Genomic DNA, 14,598 nt, shown 5'->3' with positions numbered 1-14,598 from the left:
CTCCTCCGAATGTAAAAACAAAAATATACAAAAAAAAAAAATGAAAAAAAAAATGTACAAAAATCACTTATGGAAGAAATCCATACTCATTCTTCTATCCTCATGAACGTGTCCACACAAATGAATTTCTTTCCATGACTCCATCTCCATGCCTATCACATTTCTCACCAACCCAATAAATAGTGCTAAAATAATAATCTATATATAAAGAGAACACAAAAGGTGAATAGTGTTTTTAGTGTCACCAACAAAATATTTAGACAAAAATGCTCCCAAGACAAAAAACTTCACAAGCATCCCAAAATAATGCATCAAATAGGGCGGGGCTATTTTCGTCATTTTAACAGTGTTTTTTTAACAATTATTTTTTTTTGTGTTGCTTTTTTTTAATTAGTACCTCACAATAGGCTAACAATAATGTGATTTAATTTCTTTATTTTTAAACACGTTCAAAACATCTTAAGAGGCATGTAATGTCGGTTATTAAAAAAAAGACTTTCGCATGTTGATAATAATGTGATTGAATTACTTGTCAAATGATTGTTTTTTTTTTTTAGCAAATGATATTATCTACACTAAGAAAAAGAAGGTGGGTTTAGCCTCACAATGGGCTGGCAATAATATGATTCAATCAGTTATTCATTCAATATTATTTTCTCTATTTTTAAACACGTTCAAAACATCTTAAAAGGCGTGTAATGCTGGTTATAAAAGAAAAAAGTTTTTCGCACGCTAATAATAATGTGATTAAATTAGTTGTCAAATGATTTTTGTTTTTTTTTTGTTTTTGTTAACAAACGATAATATCTACATTAAGGGGAATGGAGGTGGGCTTAGTCTCACAATGGGCTAATAATAATGGGATTCAATCAATTGTTCATTAAATATTATTTTCTCTATTCTTATTGTAAGTTCTATAGAGATCGATTTTATTATGTGAATTCAGTTGCTTTAATTGGTTTGTGATGAGTTTCTTGATCTAAGATTATTCATTTACTTCAAATATTTAACTTTTTTTTTTGTTAATTTACGCATATAAATACATTTAAAAAATGTAAATCACACGAAACACGTCATGATTAAAAAAATGTTTTATGTGTGCGCTCACACGCGTGCACGAAGGATAGTGTGAATGATAGTATGAATAAAATTACTTTCCTCCCTCCGACTTCCAACCGAGTGCAAACACTCCTCCCATAAGCGTCTAGTCGTTTTCATCACGCTTGCTTACCCATGAATAATAAAGACGCATGTTAATAATTCAATCTTTACACTATGTTTGGATGAGGGAAATAAACATAAAATTTTGGTAAAAGTTAGAATTTATAAATTGACAGGCACCAATTTTCTTGTTTGGATTCATAAACATAGAAATTTAGAATTTCCACGTGAAAAAAAAAAACTTGAAATTTGGGACCTCCAAATTCAAAGTTCAAATTCCATGTAAATAGGTGTCATTTCTCAATTTCTATGATTGACAGTTTAAAAATAACAAATTCCGTATTCAATTCCATTGTTCTTTTAGGTTAACCAAACAAGAAAATTTAAAAATTCTAGAAAATAAAATCTCGTCATTTCAATTTCCGTCATTTTTAAATTCCTTAATAATTTTAAATTTCTTACCCAAACATAGTGTTATAGTTTACAAAATATAATTTAATAGTCTCCCTGCTATTAGCCCTTGCAAACTCCTTGTCGTTCCCACAATCCCGGAAAATCTGAAAGTTCCCAGCTTTACATGATTCGGAGCTCAAAATTCAATCAACTCAAGTTGAAAACTTGAAGCAATCAAATTCCCAGAATCCCCAAATTCCATGGCCTTGAATTCCTCTCTTCCATATCCCAATTCACCCGCCGCCATTCCCGTCCTCGCCACCCTCTCTTCCCCTTTCGAAAACCCGCCTCCGTCCCAAGATGGGCCCAACGGTTCGACCCGGAAGCCCATTAGCCTCTGGCCGGGAATGTACCAGTCGCCTGTGACGAATGCGCTGTGGGAGGCGGGGTCTAAAATTTTCGAGAGGTTTTTTCTGGACCCGCCGAAAGATGCCCCTCCGCAGAGCGAGTTGCTGAACAAAGCGCCGTCGCAGAGCAGGACTTCGATTCTGTACAATTTCTCGACGGATTATATATTGCGGGAGCAGTACAGGGATCCTTGGAACGAGGTCCGAATTGGGAAGTTGCTTGAAGACCTTGATGCTTTAGCTGGAACCATTTCTGTAAAGGTAGAATTTTTGTACTGTTTAGTGTAATTGGATTTGTGGGTTCTGCTTGAAATTTGATTACTTGAACTGGGTTGTGATTGTTAGTGTAAAAAAGTTGTGATTGATTAGGCCGAATTGCACTTCTAATCCGTAAAGCCTGAGCTTTCGGACTACATGTTAGGAAGTTTCTGGTTTGGGTTATTTGATTGTGGCCTTGGAGTTTGGAAATGATTGATCGGTCTTGGTATATTCCGCAGTGTTTCAACTTTTTTCTGAACCCCAAAGTGTAGGAATTATTTTCTTTCAAGGTTTGCATTGTGCTAAGGAGCTGCCATAATCTGGAGTGCTTTTTGTTTGAGGTGTTGATTGATTTTGTTTGTATTGAGAATGGTATTGTAAGTCATGGGAGCGGCGTCTTGTTTGGTCAGGAGACAGTTTCTGCTCTTTTTATTGCTAGTTGAACAGAAAGACCGGTGCCATCAAATTTGGACTGTCGTGAGCATTGAATAACTTTGGTACTATTTATGTATATGCAAACGGGGAGTTAGGAAGCCGGGTGATGGTCATGTGCAGCGAAAATCTGTTTGCCTGTAAATGTTCATATAATGCAATGATTCACGTTATGTGCATGTCAAAATGTATCCTCTGTTGTTTTAATCTAGTTGAATTGAATTTGTCTTTTATATAGACTCAAGAATGATCATATTGAATTAAATTTGTTCCTGTGTGAATTTCTTGCTTGTAACTTTTCATGTAATGAGCACCTTTATTTTATAACTTTGTATGGATCAGCACTGTTGCGACGACGATAGCACAACAAGGCCACTCTTATTGGTCACGGCATCTGTTGACAAGATTGTTCTGAAGAAGCCGATTAGTGTTGATATTGATCTGAAAATAGTGGGTGCTGTCATATGGGTTGGACGGTCATCTATTGAGATTCAACTAGAAGTTATTCAGTCAGCAACAGGTACTTATGAATTTGACGTAACTTTATATTTGAAGTCTGATAATCTTTGAAAGTTCAGAACTTTTTCCAGCATTTTCCTCATGAGGCTTAACTTCTATTAAAATTTTGCAATTGCATTCTAAATGGTAGAATTTGCTTATGGATACTGGTGTCTCCTTCAAATTTGAGTGTAATGAATAATAAGCGGTTTGCCTCTGTTTAACATAATCTTGATATCTTGAAACAAAACTCACTAAAGCTACAAAAGGGCAGTTATAAGAACGACGATCCATTTTGTCTTTTCTGTCACTGTCAACCAATGTTTTAAAAGGCTAGCCTGAGGGCGCGCCTAGGCGCCCTGTGAGGTTGGGCTTGAGGATTGCCGCCTCGGTTTTGAGAGAGTAGGTGGAAGGCGCTGAAAGGCGTCGCCGGTGCCGCCTAGGCAGCGGAAGGCGCCACCGGAGCTGCCTAGGCACACCTCAGGGGATTTTTTTTTTTTTTCTTTTTATATATATATATATATATATATTTTTATATATACTCCCAAACCCAAATTTTGGGTAGGGTTTTAACTACCTCATACCTCTTCGTTGCACTATTCTCTCTACCTTGTTTTCTGATTTTATTTTTTATATGAAGGATGTGTGTGCCATCTGCGTGCATTATTATACGTGTGTTCATTGTGCTTTTCATCCTCTATTTTATATATATAATATAATATATGTATATATATGTCTGTATATGTATTTATAATATATGTGTGTGCTCAGGGTGATTATTGATTAATAATCTTTTTTTTTTTTTTTTAATATAATATATGTCTATGCTCAATGTATATATTAAAAAATTTAGGTTTCGTGAGGCTTCGCCTCACGCCTAGGCTGGGCTATCCCTCGGATGCCTCGCCCACGCCTCACGCTTTTAATACATTGGTGCCAACTACAAAATGACTATTATATTATCAGCCTGCTCTTCTAAAAGTGATCTTTTAACTTTATGCTCTTCTTTATGGGAAGGGATGTGCTTAATGCTCTGACTGATCAGACTTACATAAGTAAACTTTTTTGTCAGATGAATCTGACATTGCAGACTCAGTAGCTCTTTCAGCAAACTTCATATTTGTGGCCCGTGATTCTAAGACTGGTAAAGCTGCCCCAGTTAATCGGTTATCGCCAGAAACTCAAAGAGAAATATTGCTTTTCGAGGAAGCGGAAGCCAGAAATAATCTGAGGAAAAGAAAGAGAGGAAGTGGAGACAGAAGGGAGTTTGAGAATGGAGAATTAAATAGAGTTAAAATATTGTTGGCTGAGGGAAGGATCTTCTGTGATATGCCTGCCTTGGCAGACAGAGATAGCATTCTTCTAAAGGATACCCGCTTGGAAAACTCATTGATCTGCCAACCACAACAGAGAAACATCCATGGTCGGATCTTTGGAGGGTTTTTGATGCACCGAGCATTTGAATTGGCTTTCTCCACCGCTTATGCCTTTGCAGGCTTGGTGCCTTGCTTTCTAGAAGTCGATCACGTGGACTTCTTGAAACCTGTGAGTACCCCATCGACATCATTCTTTTGATTGTTAGAATTAACCATAATATCATTATCTTCCCTTTCGAAGCATTTTCTGGTTCCCTTTTTGTTGTTCATCTTAATCCAAATTATCTTTATCCTGTTATTTTGGCTTTGGAAGAATGAGCTAAGATCTCCATTTGTACGATTCTGTGTTAGAAATATGTGAAGCATTATGTTTTAATGAGCAGGTGGACGTCGGAGATTTCCTGCGTTTCAAATCGTGTGTTCTCTACACAGAAGTTCAGAATCCCGATCAACCTTTAATTAATATCGAAGTTGTTGCCCACGTTACCAGGCCTGAACTCAGGTCTACTGAGGTATGTTCCTCCAACTGCGCTTTCAAAGAACAAGAAAACTTAGGTTTGCCTTTAAATGAATGCCATTAGAAGTTGACACTGCTACAGTTTCCGTTACCCATTTCACTTTTGAGGAATTTTCAATTTTTTGTTCTATTCACTGAGGAATATCCTTTTCAGATAATTGTATATCTTTACTGTCTCGTTTTTAAACAGGTGTCGAACACATTTTATTTCACTTTCACCGTACGCCCTGAGGCAAAGGCCACAAAAAATGGATTCAGGATACTGAATGTGGTTCCGGCAACAGAAGAGGAAGCACGTCAAATAGTAGAACGCATGGATGCTCAAGCCTTGCTTTCAACAAAAGGAGTCATCAGCAAATAAACACGACTATTAATCATACGAGACAATAGGCAGCGAAGAGGCTAATAACTGTAAGTGACATGTGAAAAAGCAAATGTCAAAGAAAGCCTTGAAAAAAGGGACCATATTTATATCTCTTGTAACCGTAATTAAGCCTCATCTGCACCCTAACGGTTGATTTGTATTTTAAACAGAAAGGGTGCTATTTATCTCGTAATTACTTACGTGTAGTGCCTGTTCAATAAAATGTGATATCAAATTGCCATTCAACTGTTCAAGACCACATATTTACTTTTCATCTCCGATTTGTGAAGCAAAATAAATGGTGTAGACTCATTTGTGCATGTGAAAGAAAGATTATGGTGTAGAGCAGTTGTGGGATACAGACCAGTTGGTTAGGGTAATGTGCTTATCCCTTGCATCCAGAGTTCGAATCCACATCCTTGTATATTAGAGTATGATTAAAATATCACTACGTTTAAAAGAAAGACTTAGGTAAAATGGATTTTGGACACAGGAAAACTTCTTTTTACTAGGTTGACATATTCTTGTCTCTTCTACCCACAAAATGTTGGAATTTATTTGTTTATTTAGAAAATTATTAGAGATTTGATTTAATTTTGTATTAGGGTATATTTGGTATTTTGCATATTACGGGTTTCTTATGAAGGACCAAAAAACTGAAAGTTTTCCCATAACCATAGGATGACACCAAGGCTCAGCTTTAGTCTTTACCTCTTTGCATTGGTGATGGACGAGTTAACGGAACATATTCAAGATGATATCCTCTGGTGTATACTTTTCGCAGATGATATAGTGCTAATACATGAAACGTAGGAAAGAGTAAATGTGAAACTAAACCTTTGGCGGGAAATGTTGGACGCTAACGGACTTCGCCTAAGTAGGTCAAAGACAGAGTATATGGAATGCAAGTTCAGTGAGGGCCTAAATGAGATAGGAGTGACGGTTGGAGATCAAGAAGTACCAAAGAGTGAACGTTTTAGTTATCTTGGATTTATCTTGCAAAATAACAGGGAATTAGATGGAGATCTCAACCAAATACAAGTTGGATGGATAAAGTGGAAGATTGCATCGAGTTTGTTGAGTGATCGTCGTATGCCACTAAAGCTATAGGACGATAATAAAGCCAACAATGCTTTATGGCACGAAATGTTGGGCAGTCAAAAAGTAACACGTGGAAAAAATAATGATAACAATGATGAGAATGCTTTGTTGGATGTGTGGGCACACGAGAAAGGATTACGAACGAGGATACCCAAGGTAAAGTAGTAGGGGTCACAATTGAAGATAAGATGAGAGAAAATCGTTGAGATGGTTTGGACACCTGAATCAAAGACCTACAGATACTTTGGTTAGAAAATGCGACTATGAGACGGAGCCTCATGGCAAAAAGGGTAGAGGAAGATCTAAAAAGACTTTGAAAGAAACTATAAGAAAAGATATGAAGTACTTAGAGCTAACAAAATGCTTGGTGCAAAACTGAGTGCAATGGTGTTCTAAGATTATATAGCATACCTCGCTTAGTGGGATAAGGCTTGGTTGCTGTTGTTGTTGCTGTAGGGTTTCTTAGGTTTAGGTCTCTGTAAATATTGCTTGTAATATAGTTTGTGAGGTCAAGCACAACATAGTTTTTAGTTTGTAGCCGTTTCGGCATTCATATTTATTATTCATAGTTCCATTGTTTGTTTGTCCATTTGGTACTTTGATTTTCAACTTAGTTCAAGGGAGGTTTTGTGAAATCCCGTCCCCGGAATTTCACTATTCATTATGTATCTCGCAATTTAAATTCGTATTTCACATTTACGTTATTTTTATTCCTTAATTTTTAATTCCGTAAATTTTAAGAATTAAATCGAATAGTTATCGGGTTTGAATTTTCGTAATTAATCTTTAAGATTCGTTGACCTTTCGAGGTCATAAGTAATGTTTTCGAATAGATCTCGAAACCACGAGCACATAGGCGGAAGTCGTTTGGGAGTTCGGATTTTAACGATATAGTTACGGACATTTGAAGTTGTTACAAAATTATAGATTTTAAATTTATTTTGAAACTCCCACCTTGTGGGAAAGGGACCAATGAGATAAGGGCGTGTTTACCAACCCATAATTGGAATGATAACAAGGAATCCAATTCCGATTACGACTCATTCTTGTGTTTACTGACATTGGGAGGAATCAAGAGTTTGTGGGACCCACAAGAAAAATAGAATTCAATTTTTGAAATTGAAGGAATTGGACTCCCTCCATGTATTGAGGTAATTGAATTCTCGGATGGTGAGGGAATCAAGAATACATTTGCTCTTCCTATTATGCCTTCCCATCAATCTACCCTTCAACGATCTCGACTGCGCCTCCATGAAATCCGATAGGTAAAGAGACCATGCGGGTCGCATATGAGATCTCGTTCACAAACATGGATCACCATCGTTCAGGAGGCGATGGACCAGACGGCAGACGCTTCGACATCACCGACAGAAAGCATGGATGTAGCCCCGAGATGATGACGTCAACGTCAGTATTTCGCAGACGTGCTTCTCGTTAGCCAGCTCATCCTCGTATGATGTTGCTTTGACGATTGCAATCGTGACCTTAGCGATGTCGATGCTTGTCTGGTCTTGACGGCTCTGATTGTTTTCTGGGTTTGTTCTTGCTGGTGGGAAGATGAACGTGGTTAGGTTTAGGCTTATATAAATATATATATATATATATATTATAATTTAATTTATACACAATAATTGACATTTAACTCTACTTTAACTAAATAAATAAAAATAGCTAATTAAAATGTTTTTAAAAATAAATATAGAATAAAATAAAACAAAAAAAAAATAAGGGCATTTTATTAATCATATTGATTTTTATTCCGATTCAGTTGAACTAGTAAACAACTTATATGAAGTCAGTTGAATTCCTATTCCGATTCCTGAATATTTAAATAAACAGTTTCAATAGGAACCCGATTCTGACTCCTCTTCATTCCAATTCCTCCTCAATTCAATTCCTCCTTAATCCAATTCCTCCTCAATCCAATTTCTCTTATTTTGATACGGTTACGTAAACGAGCCATAAGAGAGTGAGGGACCAATTAGAAATGGGAGAGAAAAGGAGAACGAATCAGGAAAAAAAAAAAAAGGACTGGATACTGCCAAGTGGCAGCGCGAGAGAGAAGAAGATGAGGGTGCAGGAGAGAAAAGGAAGGGAAGAGTGACCAATGGGAGGAGAGAGTATGGAGGGGAAAGGAGAAACCCAAAAATGGGTCATTTTTCACCCGCGAACCACCATTTTGACCCGGCCATATCTTCTTCATCCAACTTCCGTTTTGGGTAATCTTGGTGTCCATGGAAAGCTCATGATGAGGCCTACATCCTGATGTGTTAGATTCCCATTTTTCCTTTCTATTTTTCTGGGTCGAAGCCACAAAGTGCAGAGGGTTTTCCGGCTAGTTTTCTCATTTTACGGTGATTCCGACAATGATTACTGTTGATCATCACTACCAATAGACTCCCCTCAACCCCTGGGGCAAGGTTCAAGCATTGGATAAGCTGTCGGAGTTCGTTTTGGCGATGAATCGAGGAACACCCATTTCTAGGGTCTTCGGCTGGTTTGGATGATATTGAGCCACTTCCAGCCGAATTGAACTTCGCCACAAGTATGAAAATTGCTCCCCTTACTGAGATATACTTGCCTATAAAATTTGGTAATTTTTTGAAATTGTTGAATTTCCGGTGAGTAGGGGCGGCCGACCGTTACCGGCAGCGGCGCTTTGGCCAGTGGGCCAACGATACCTTTCTAAGTTCAATTAGATGTCTTGAATTTGTATTTGATATTCGTATGACATGGTTTGATCGTTTGAAGCTAATTTCATTATGATACATTACTTGATCAAAATATGAATCAACGATCCGACCGTCGGATCATGATGAAATTTTAGTATGTTGTTCTAGAGGCATAATGTAGATTTTAGAAGATTATGGATCCAAAATCCGATCTGCGGATCTTCCAGATCAAATTACGTAGGGATGTGGACCCAACCGTTGATTGGAAGTTGACCTTTGGTCAATAGGTATTGAATCATTTAAATTACTAGAATTAGTATTGCTAGAGACTCAGTGAGGCTTTGCAGACTTGTCTTGGTGAGTGAATTTAATATATTTGATATGGTTATTATCCTGTTTTCTTATATTAGTATCCTTTTTGGATATGACTTGGTTTTATAAATGTGTTTTCTGTTAAAATGTGTTTTTATAATTGGCCATCGATCTATTTTTATTAAATGTGATTTGATTCATGGATTGGAAATATTTGCGAAAAGGTGATTTGAAGTGCATATTGAAATGTTTATGAATTGTGTTATAAATATACATTTGAAATGTTGAGAAATGCGAGGGCTAGTAGGGGATCGTTACCCTAGAGTCATGGCGTTAGGTGACACCGAGTCTACACCATGTAGCAGTGGTACATGGATGGTCTTCCTTGGTTAATCCGCGATGGGAGGCCATATTATTTATGGATCGCGTTTGGTTAATTTGCAATGGGCGATCCTTATGGCCATGTATACTTAGAAGTGATCATGCTTGGTTAATCCGCGATGGGTGATCACTGCCTAACAAATTTGTGGCAGTGACTCTACTTGGTCAATCCGCGATGGGGGTTCACTACCTACATGGTTACTCAAGGATGGCTTTGCTTGGTTAATCCGCTATGAGGGGCCACTTCCTGTTTGGTTACTTATGTAGGCTTCGGCCGAACTGTGTCCCTCTAGCCCTAGTTTTTAATGTAAATATGAACGATGGTTTTTGAGAATCTTGGTAGTTTGAATGGGAAAAGTCGTAGGATGGCTCTGCTTGGTTAATCCGCTATGGGGGCTCGCTTCCTGTTTGGTTACTTATGTAGGCTTCGGCCTAACTGCGTCCCTCTAGCCCTAGTTTTTAATGTACATATGAACGATGGTTTTTGAGAATCTTGGTAGTTTGAATGGGAAAAGTCGTTGGATGTCTGGGTGACTCCTTCGGAGATGTTAGAGACATGACTATGTTTTCATATTTACGAACTTATATTTGAGGTTTATTAATTGTGATCGATGGTCTTTCTTTTTATTGATTATCACATACTTGTATTATTGTCACTCACCCAAGCTCCGTAGCTTATTCGAGTTCCGTTTGGCCGGTGCACCATTCTCATGATGTAGGCATTGATTTTACATATGACATGTATGGGTAGGTTATAAGAAACCACTTGATATTTTGGTTCCGTTGAGTGGTCCGGAACCCGATGTTGTTGGATTCCGTTGAGTGGTCCAGAACCCTTGCTCTCACTCATTCCCATAAGGTTAGTCTAGAACCCTAGATTCGAGTGAATGAGAATTACCCACAATAGACCTTGTGAAAATAAAATAGATTTACCATATTATTGGTCATAATCCAAGTAAGAAATTATATAGAGTTCCTTGGTTAAATTCGTGAAATGATATGTTATCGCATTGTTTGATTAACGTAATTAAATGTTAAGATCATGTATCTTTGATTCATGAATTGATTGATTGACGGGATTGTGAAATGACCTTGGTTATGGTTTTTATTATTATGATTATTTTAGTTGATCAATGTGGCTTGAGAATAATATGTGCTTCAGAATAATATGTGCTTCGTTGGTTATTTGATATGTTAAATGCTGTGGATGGAAGTATTGTGCTGAAAACATGGAATTTATATGATGGATGGAATGACAATCTTGAATGGCATGTTGCTTTGCTTTGTAGCTTGAACTTGGTAATGTCATGCATGTCAAGTTCTAATAATTGATTACAGAATGCTATGTATTCCTGTTAAAACGCACCCGAATAAATGTCTAAATTAGTGAACGACGAACTACGAATGACTTGATCCCTAATGAGGGTACGTAGGCAGTCTAACGAGGAGATTAGATGCAGACATAAAGTATACGAAAAATTACTATGCAATTTGATTCTCGAGTTGTGATTTGCCACATCCCGGAGGCAAGATATGTTAAGATACGGGTATTTGGTGATGCCACATGTCGGTCCTGGACGTTTGTCAAGATCGGGGCGTGACAAGTTTGATCCTTCGAGATTTAATCTGCACAAGGTAGGTATCAATTTGTTTGTTTGTTGCTACGTATCGATTCGTCATTGTTTGTTTTTTCTATCTCCCTGTCTAGTAGTAGGTAGGGTTTTGACATTGAAGAACAAAAATATAGAAACAAAAGCTTCAACATTAGCCAGTCAATCAGTCAGAATCACCGAACCAGTCAGTCAATTAGAATCAACCAGCCAGCCTACATGTCTGCTTAATGGAGCCTGCATTTGTATTTGATTGTTGGCAAACTCACGTCGTATACCATCATGAGTTTGACTAAAGAGAAGGGGGGCAATTTAATTTAGTAGTTTATTTATAAAATTAATTAGAGATTTGATTTTGTATTATGGTATTTTTTATATTTTGCACATTAAGGTTTCTTAGATTTATGTCTCTATAAATGTTGCAGTTTAAGAAGTAAGTCACACACAATGTAGTCTTTAGTTTGTAGTCATCTTGGTATTCTTGCTTACTTATTTTGCTGTGTAGTTTTTTTTTTTTTTCGTCCGTTCAGTACTTTGCAACTCAAATATTTTCCTTTTTATGTAAAGAAATTAGAAATTTTTCCAGAAAACAAATAAAGAGATAAATTTGGAATTTATCCTTGTTGTCCTTTTAATTACTTTGGGTGGTTAAAGATGAGTATATACCATAAAAAAGTATAAACTTGGGTCCAGTTATAAAGAAATTTGTTTCTTTGCATGAAAAGAGATTATATATTGGGGCATTTTGATATAGATGCCTCAAATTTGAATTTTTTAAATCAAACATTTATAACTTGTAAACTTGATCAAACATTCTTCTACTAATTTTTAATTAAAAATTATGATTTTTATTGTATTTAATTAACCAACTAGTTCAGAAAATAATATCACAAATATTCTAAAATCACCACAAACATCTTATCTTATCTTATCATAATTCGTTCAAAATGAATTTTTCTTATTCAAATAATTTGTTGTTTTAAATTCTAAAAACACATAAACATCCTATTAACATACAATTATGAAATATAACATGCATATATATTAAATATAACGTACCAAACAGATATATTAAATATAACGTACCAATCATTTGGTACATTATTGGTATGTCATATAAATTTAATGGATGCGTATTAGTATTTTTGTACGTTATAAAATATTGTTTTTGGTACGTTATGCAATTCTTTATTTAGTACATACCAAGTTATTAGTACGTTGTATTATCCTTATTTTGGTACGTACAAAACTTATGGTACGTTATGTATAAGTTGTGTAACCCAAAAAACTACATCTCAATTTTAATTATAAACGACTCTTGTTTTTTGATAATCTATATAAAATGTTGAGTTGGAAATTGGAAAAACTATATTTCATCCAATTAATCTTGAACCTCAGTAGATATAATTGAATCCTTAAATTGAGGAAGGGATGAGATTCCATAAAAATAGCAATAAATTAATGAATATTATTGAGTGCATTTTTTTTTACATAGAAATGGATTTAAAAGAATTTATAAGAGACTTAAATTAAGAATATACCTGGAATAAAAAGTTTAATTAAAAGTAAAAACAATTTAATCAAAAGTTAAAAAGTAACTGATATTTAATTTAAAAAACTTTTTTAAGGCATCTAATTCTAATTTATCCTCATATTTCAACAGAGGCAGCGGCAGGACCCCAAAGGTCACTTTCCCTAAAAAACTAGTCATTTTTCCTTCATTTTTTCATTTTTTTCAGTAAGCAGCAGAATCTGTTTCCTTCACAGATGCATGAGCGTGATGGATACATGTGAAGTAGCCCTTAGTTGAAAACGACATCTTCATTGATTTTACACCAAGAGGGGAGGGACAAGGATCCTCTCCGGATCCTCTTTATGGGAATCCGAATGATCAATCAATCGTCTTTGTTCATCGTATATAGTGCGATTAATTTTCGTCATGTACTGTTTATATATAATTTTTAATAAAAATTTTAAAATAATTTTTAACCGCATGATATATGATAAACAAACACGATTGATTGATCATTTGAATCCCCACAAATAGGATTATAGGATCCTATTCCAGAGGAGAGGACCTTATGTTTCAATAAGTAATTAGGGCAAAGTATATTTTACCCCCTTTAAAGTTTTCAGTGTCTTCCTTGTCTTTAAAACGTTGTAATAGCATACTTGAAGTGGTGTCTTTAGTTGCAATAACCCGAAAATATTTACATGAAAAATTTCTAGGATGAGCCAGGCCAAAACGAGCTTTCTATATTTGAATATCATTTAGTCTCACCTAAGTACATCCCCTTAAGGATCCCATTCTTTGTTTCATGTGGGCAAAAAAATAGAGTCCGGATCCTCTTTGTGAAGATCACAGGAATTAATGAATCGTGTCCGTTCATCGTACATCGTATAGTCAGAAATCATTTTAAATATTTTTATTAAAAAAAAAACATAACGGTATATGACAAAAACCGACCGCACAACATATGATGAACGAATACGATTCACGAATCCCCAAAATTCTCACCAAAAGAATCCAAAGAGGATCCTGTTGGCAAAAAAAAAAATAGTAACAAAGGATAAAAAATTACAAAAAATTATTGTATTTGAAAATCAAGTTGACTAAGAATCAAACACAACTTGTGCTAGGAATAAATTATAAAGAATAATTGGAGATAAAAGAGTGCGCATATTTGTCGATTTGTTATTTTAATTTATCCAGAGCTGTCAATTTTTTTACTGAACATTAATTTTAATCAATTACTTTCTCAATTTTTACAATTGGTTAATTTTTCCCTTCAATTTTAATTTTAACCAAAGACATCTCTGAAATTTTATAAATAGCCAATTTCCTCAATGACGCTAGATTTTATCATTTTAAAAGTTTTCATCTAAATTTTCATCCATTTTGAGCTTTATGGAGGCAAAAAGAGTGAAATTTTTTAAATCTAATGGGGGAATTGGATATTTATAAATTTTAGGGGTAATCGATTAAAACTAAAGTTCAAGAAGAAATTGACTGATTATAAAAATTCAACAAAGTAATCGGTTAAAATTTAAGTTCAAGGAGAAATTGGCAACTTAATACAAGTTCAGGAGCAAACTGATAAATAACTGTAAAAGAG

General features: G+C 35.5%; 1 protein-coding gene across 1 annotated transcript; it reads left to right on the top strand.

The window, feature by feature from the left end:
* Nucleotides 1-1,641: 1,641 nt before the first annotated feature.
* LOC137728968 (acyl-coenzyme A thioesterase 2, chloroplastic-like) lies at nt 1,642-5,652 on the top strand. The gene is made up of 5 exons (XM_068467784.1): nt 1,642-2,222; nt 2,994-3,171; nt 4,222-4,694; nt 4,909-5,037; nt 5,233-5,652. Exons 1-5 carry the CDS (start codon nt 1,815-1,817, stop codon nt 5,401-5,403), a joined length of 1,359 nt encoding a protein of 452 aa, XP_068323885.1. The 5' UTR covers nt 1,642-1,814; the 3' UTR covers nt 5,404-5,652.
* The last annotated feature ends 8,946 nt before the right edge of the window (nt 5,653-14,598 follow it).

Source organism: Pyrus communis, chromosome 3 (assembly GCF_963583255.1).
Source record: "Pyrus communis chromosome 3, drPyrComm1.1, whole genome shotgun sequence".
In the NCBI taxonomy this organism is placed as follows: domain Eukaryota; kingdom Viridiplantae; phylum Streptophyta; class Magnoliopsida; order Rosales; family Rosaceae; genus Pyrus; species Pyrus communis.
Note: the sequence above shows the minus strand (reverse complement) of the source record. Positions and strands in the feature narration are given on the sequence as shown.

What these genes read in the sequence shown, in the direction of transcription:
- LOC137728968 (XM_068467784.1), top strand. Translation starts at nt 1,815, where the DNA reads ATGGCCTTGAATTCCTCTCTTCCATATCCCAATTCACCCGCCGCCATT. An exon ending in CTGGAACCATTTCTGTAAAG is followed by an intron (nt 2,223 to 2,993) that starts GTAGAATTTTTG and finishes TGTATGGATCAG; the next exon opens with CACTGTTGCGACGACGATAG. An exon ending in CTGAACTCAGGTCTACTGAG is followed by an intron (nt 5,038 to 5,232) that starts GTATGTTCCTCC and finishes GTTTTTAAACAG; the next exon opens with GTGTCGAACACATTTTATTT.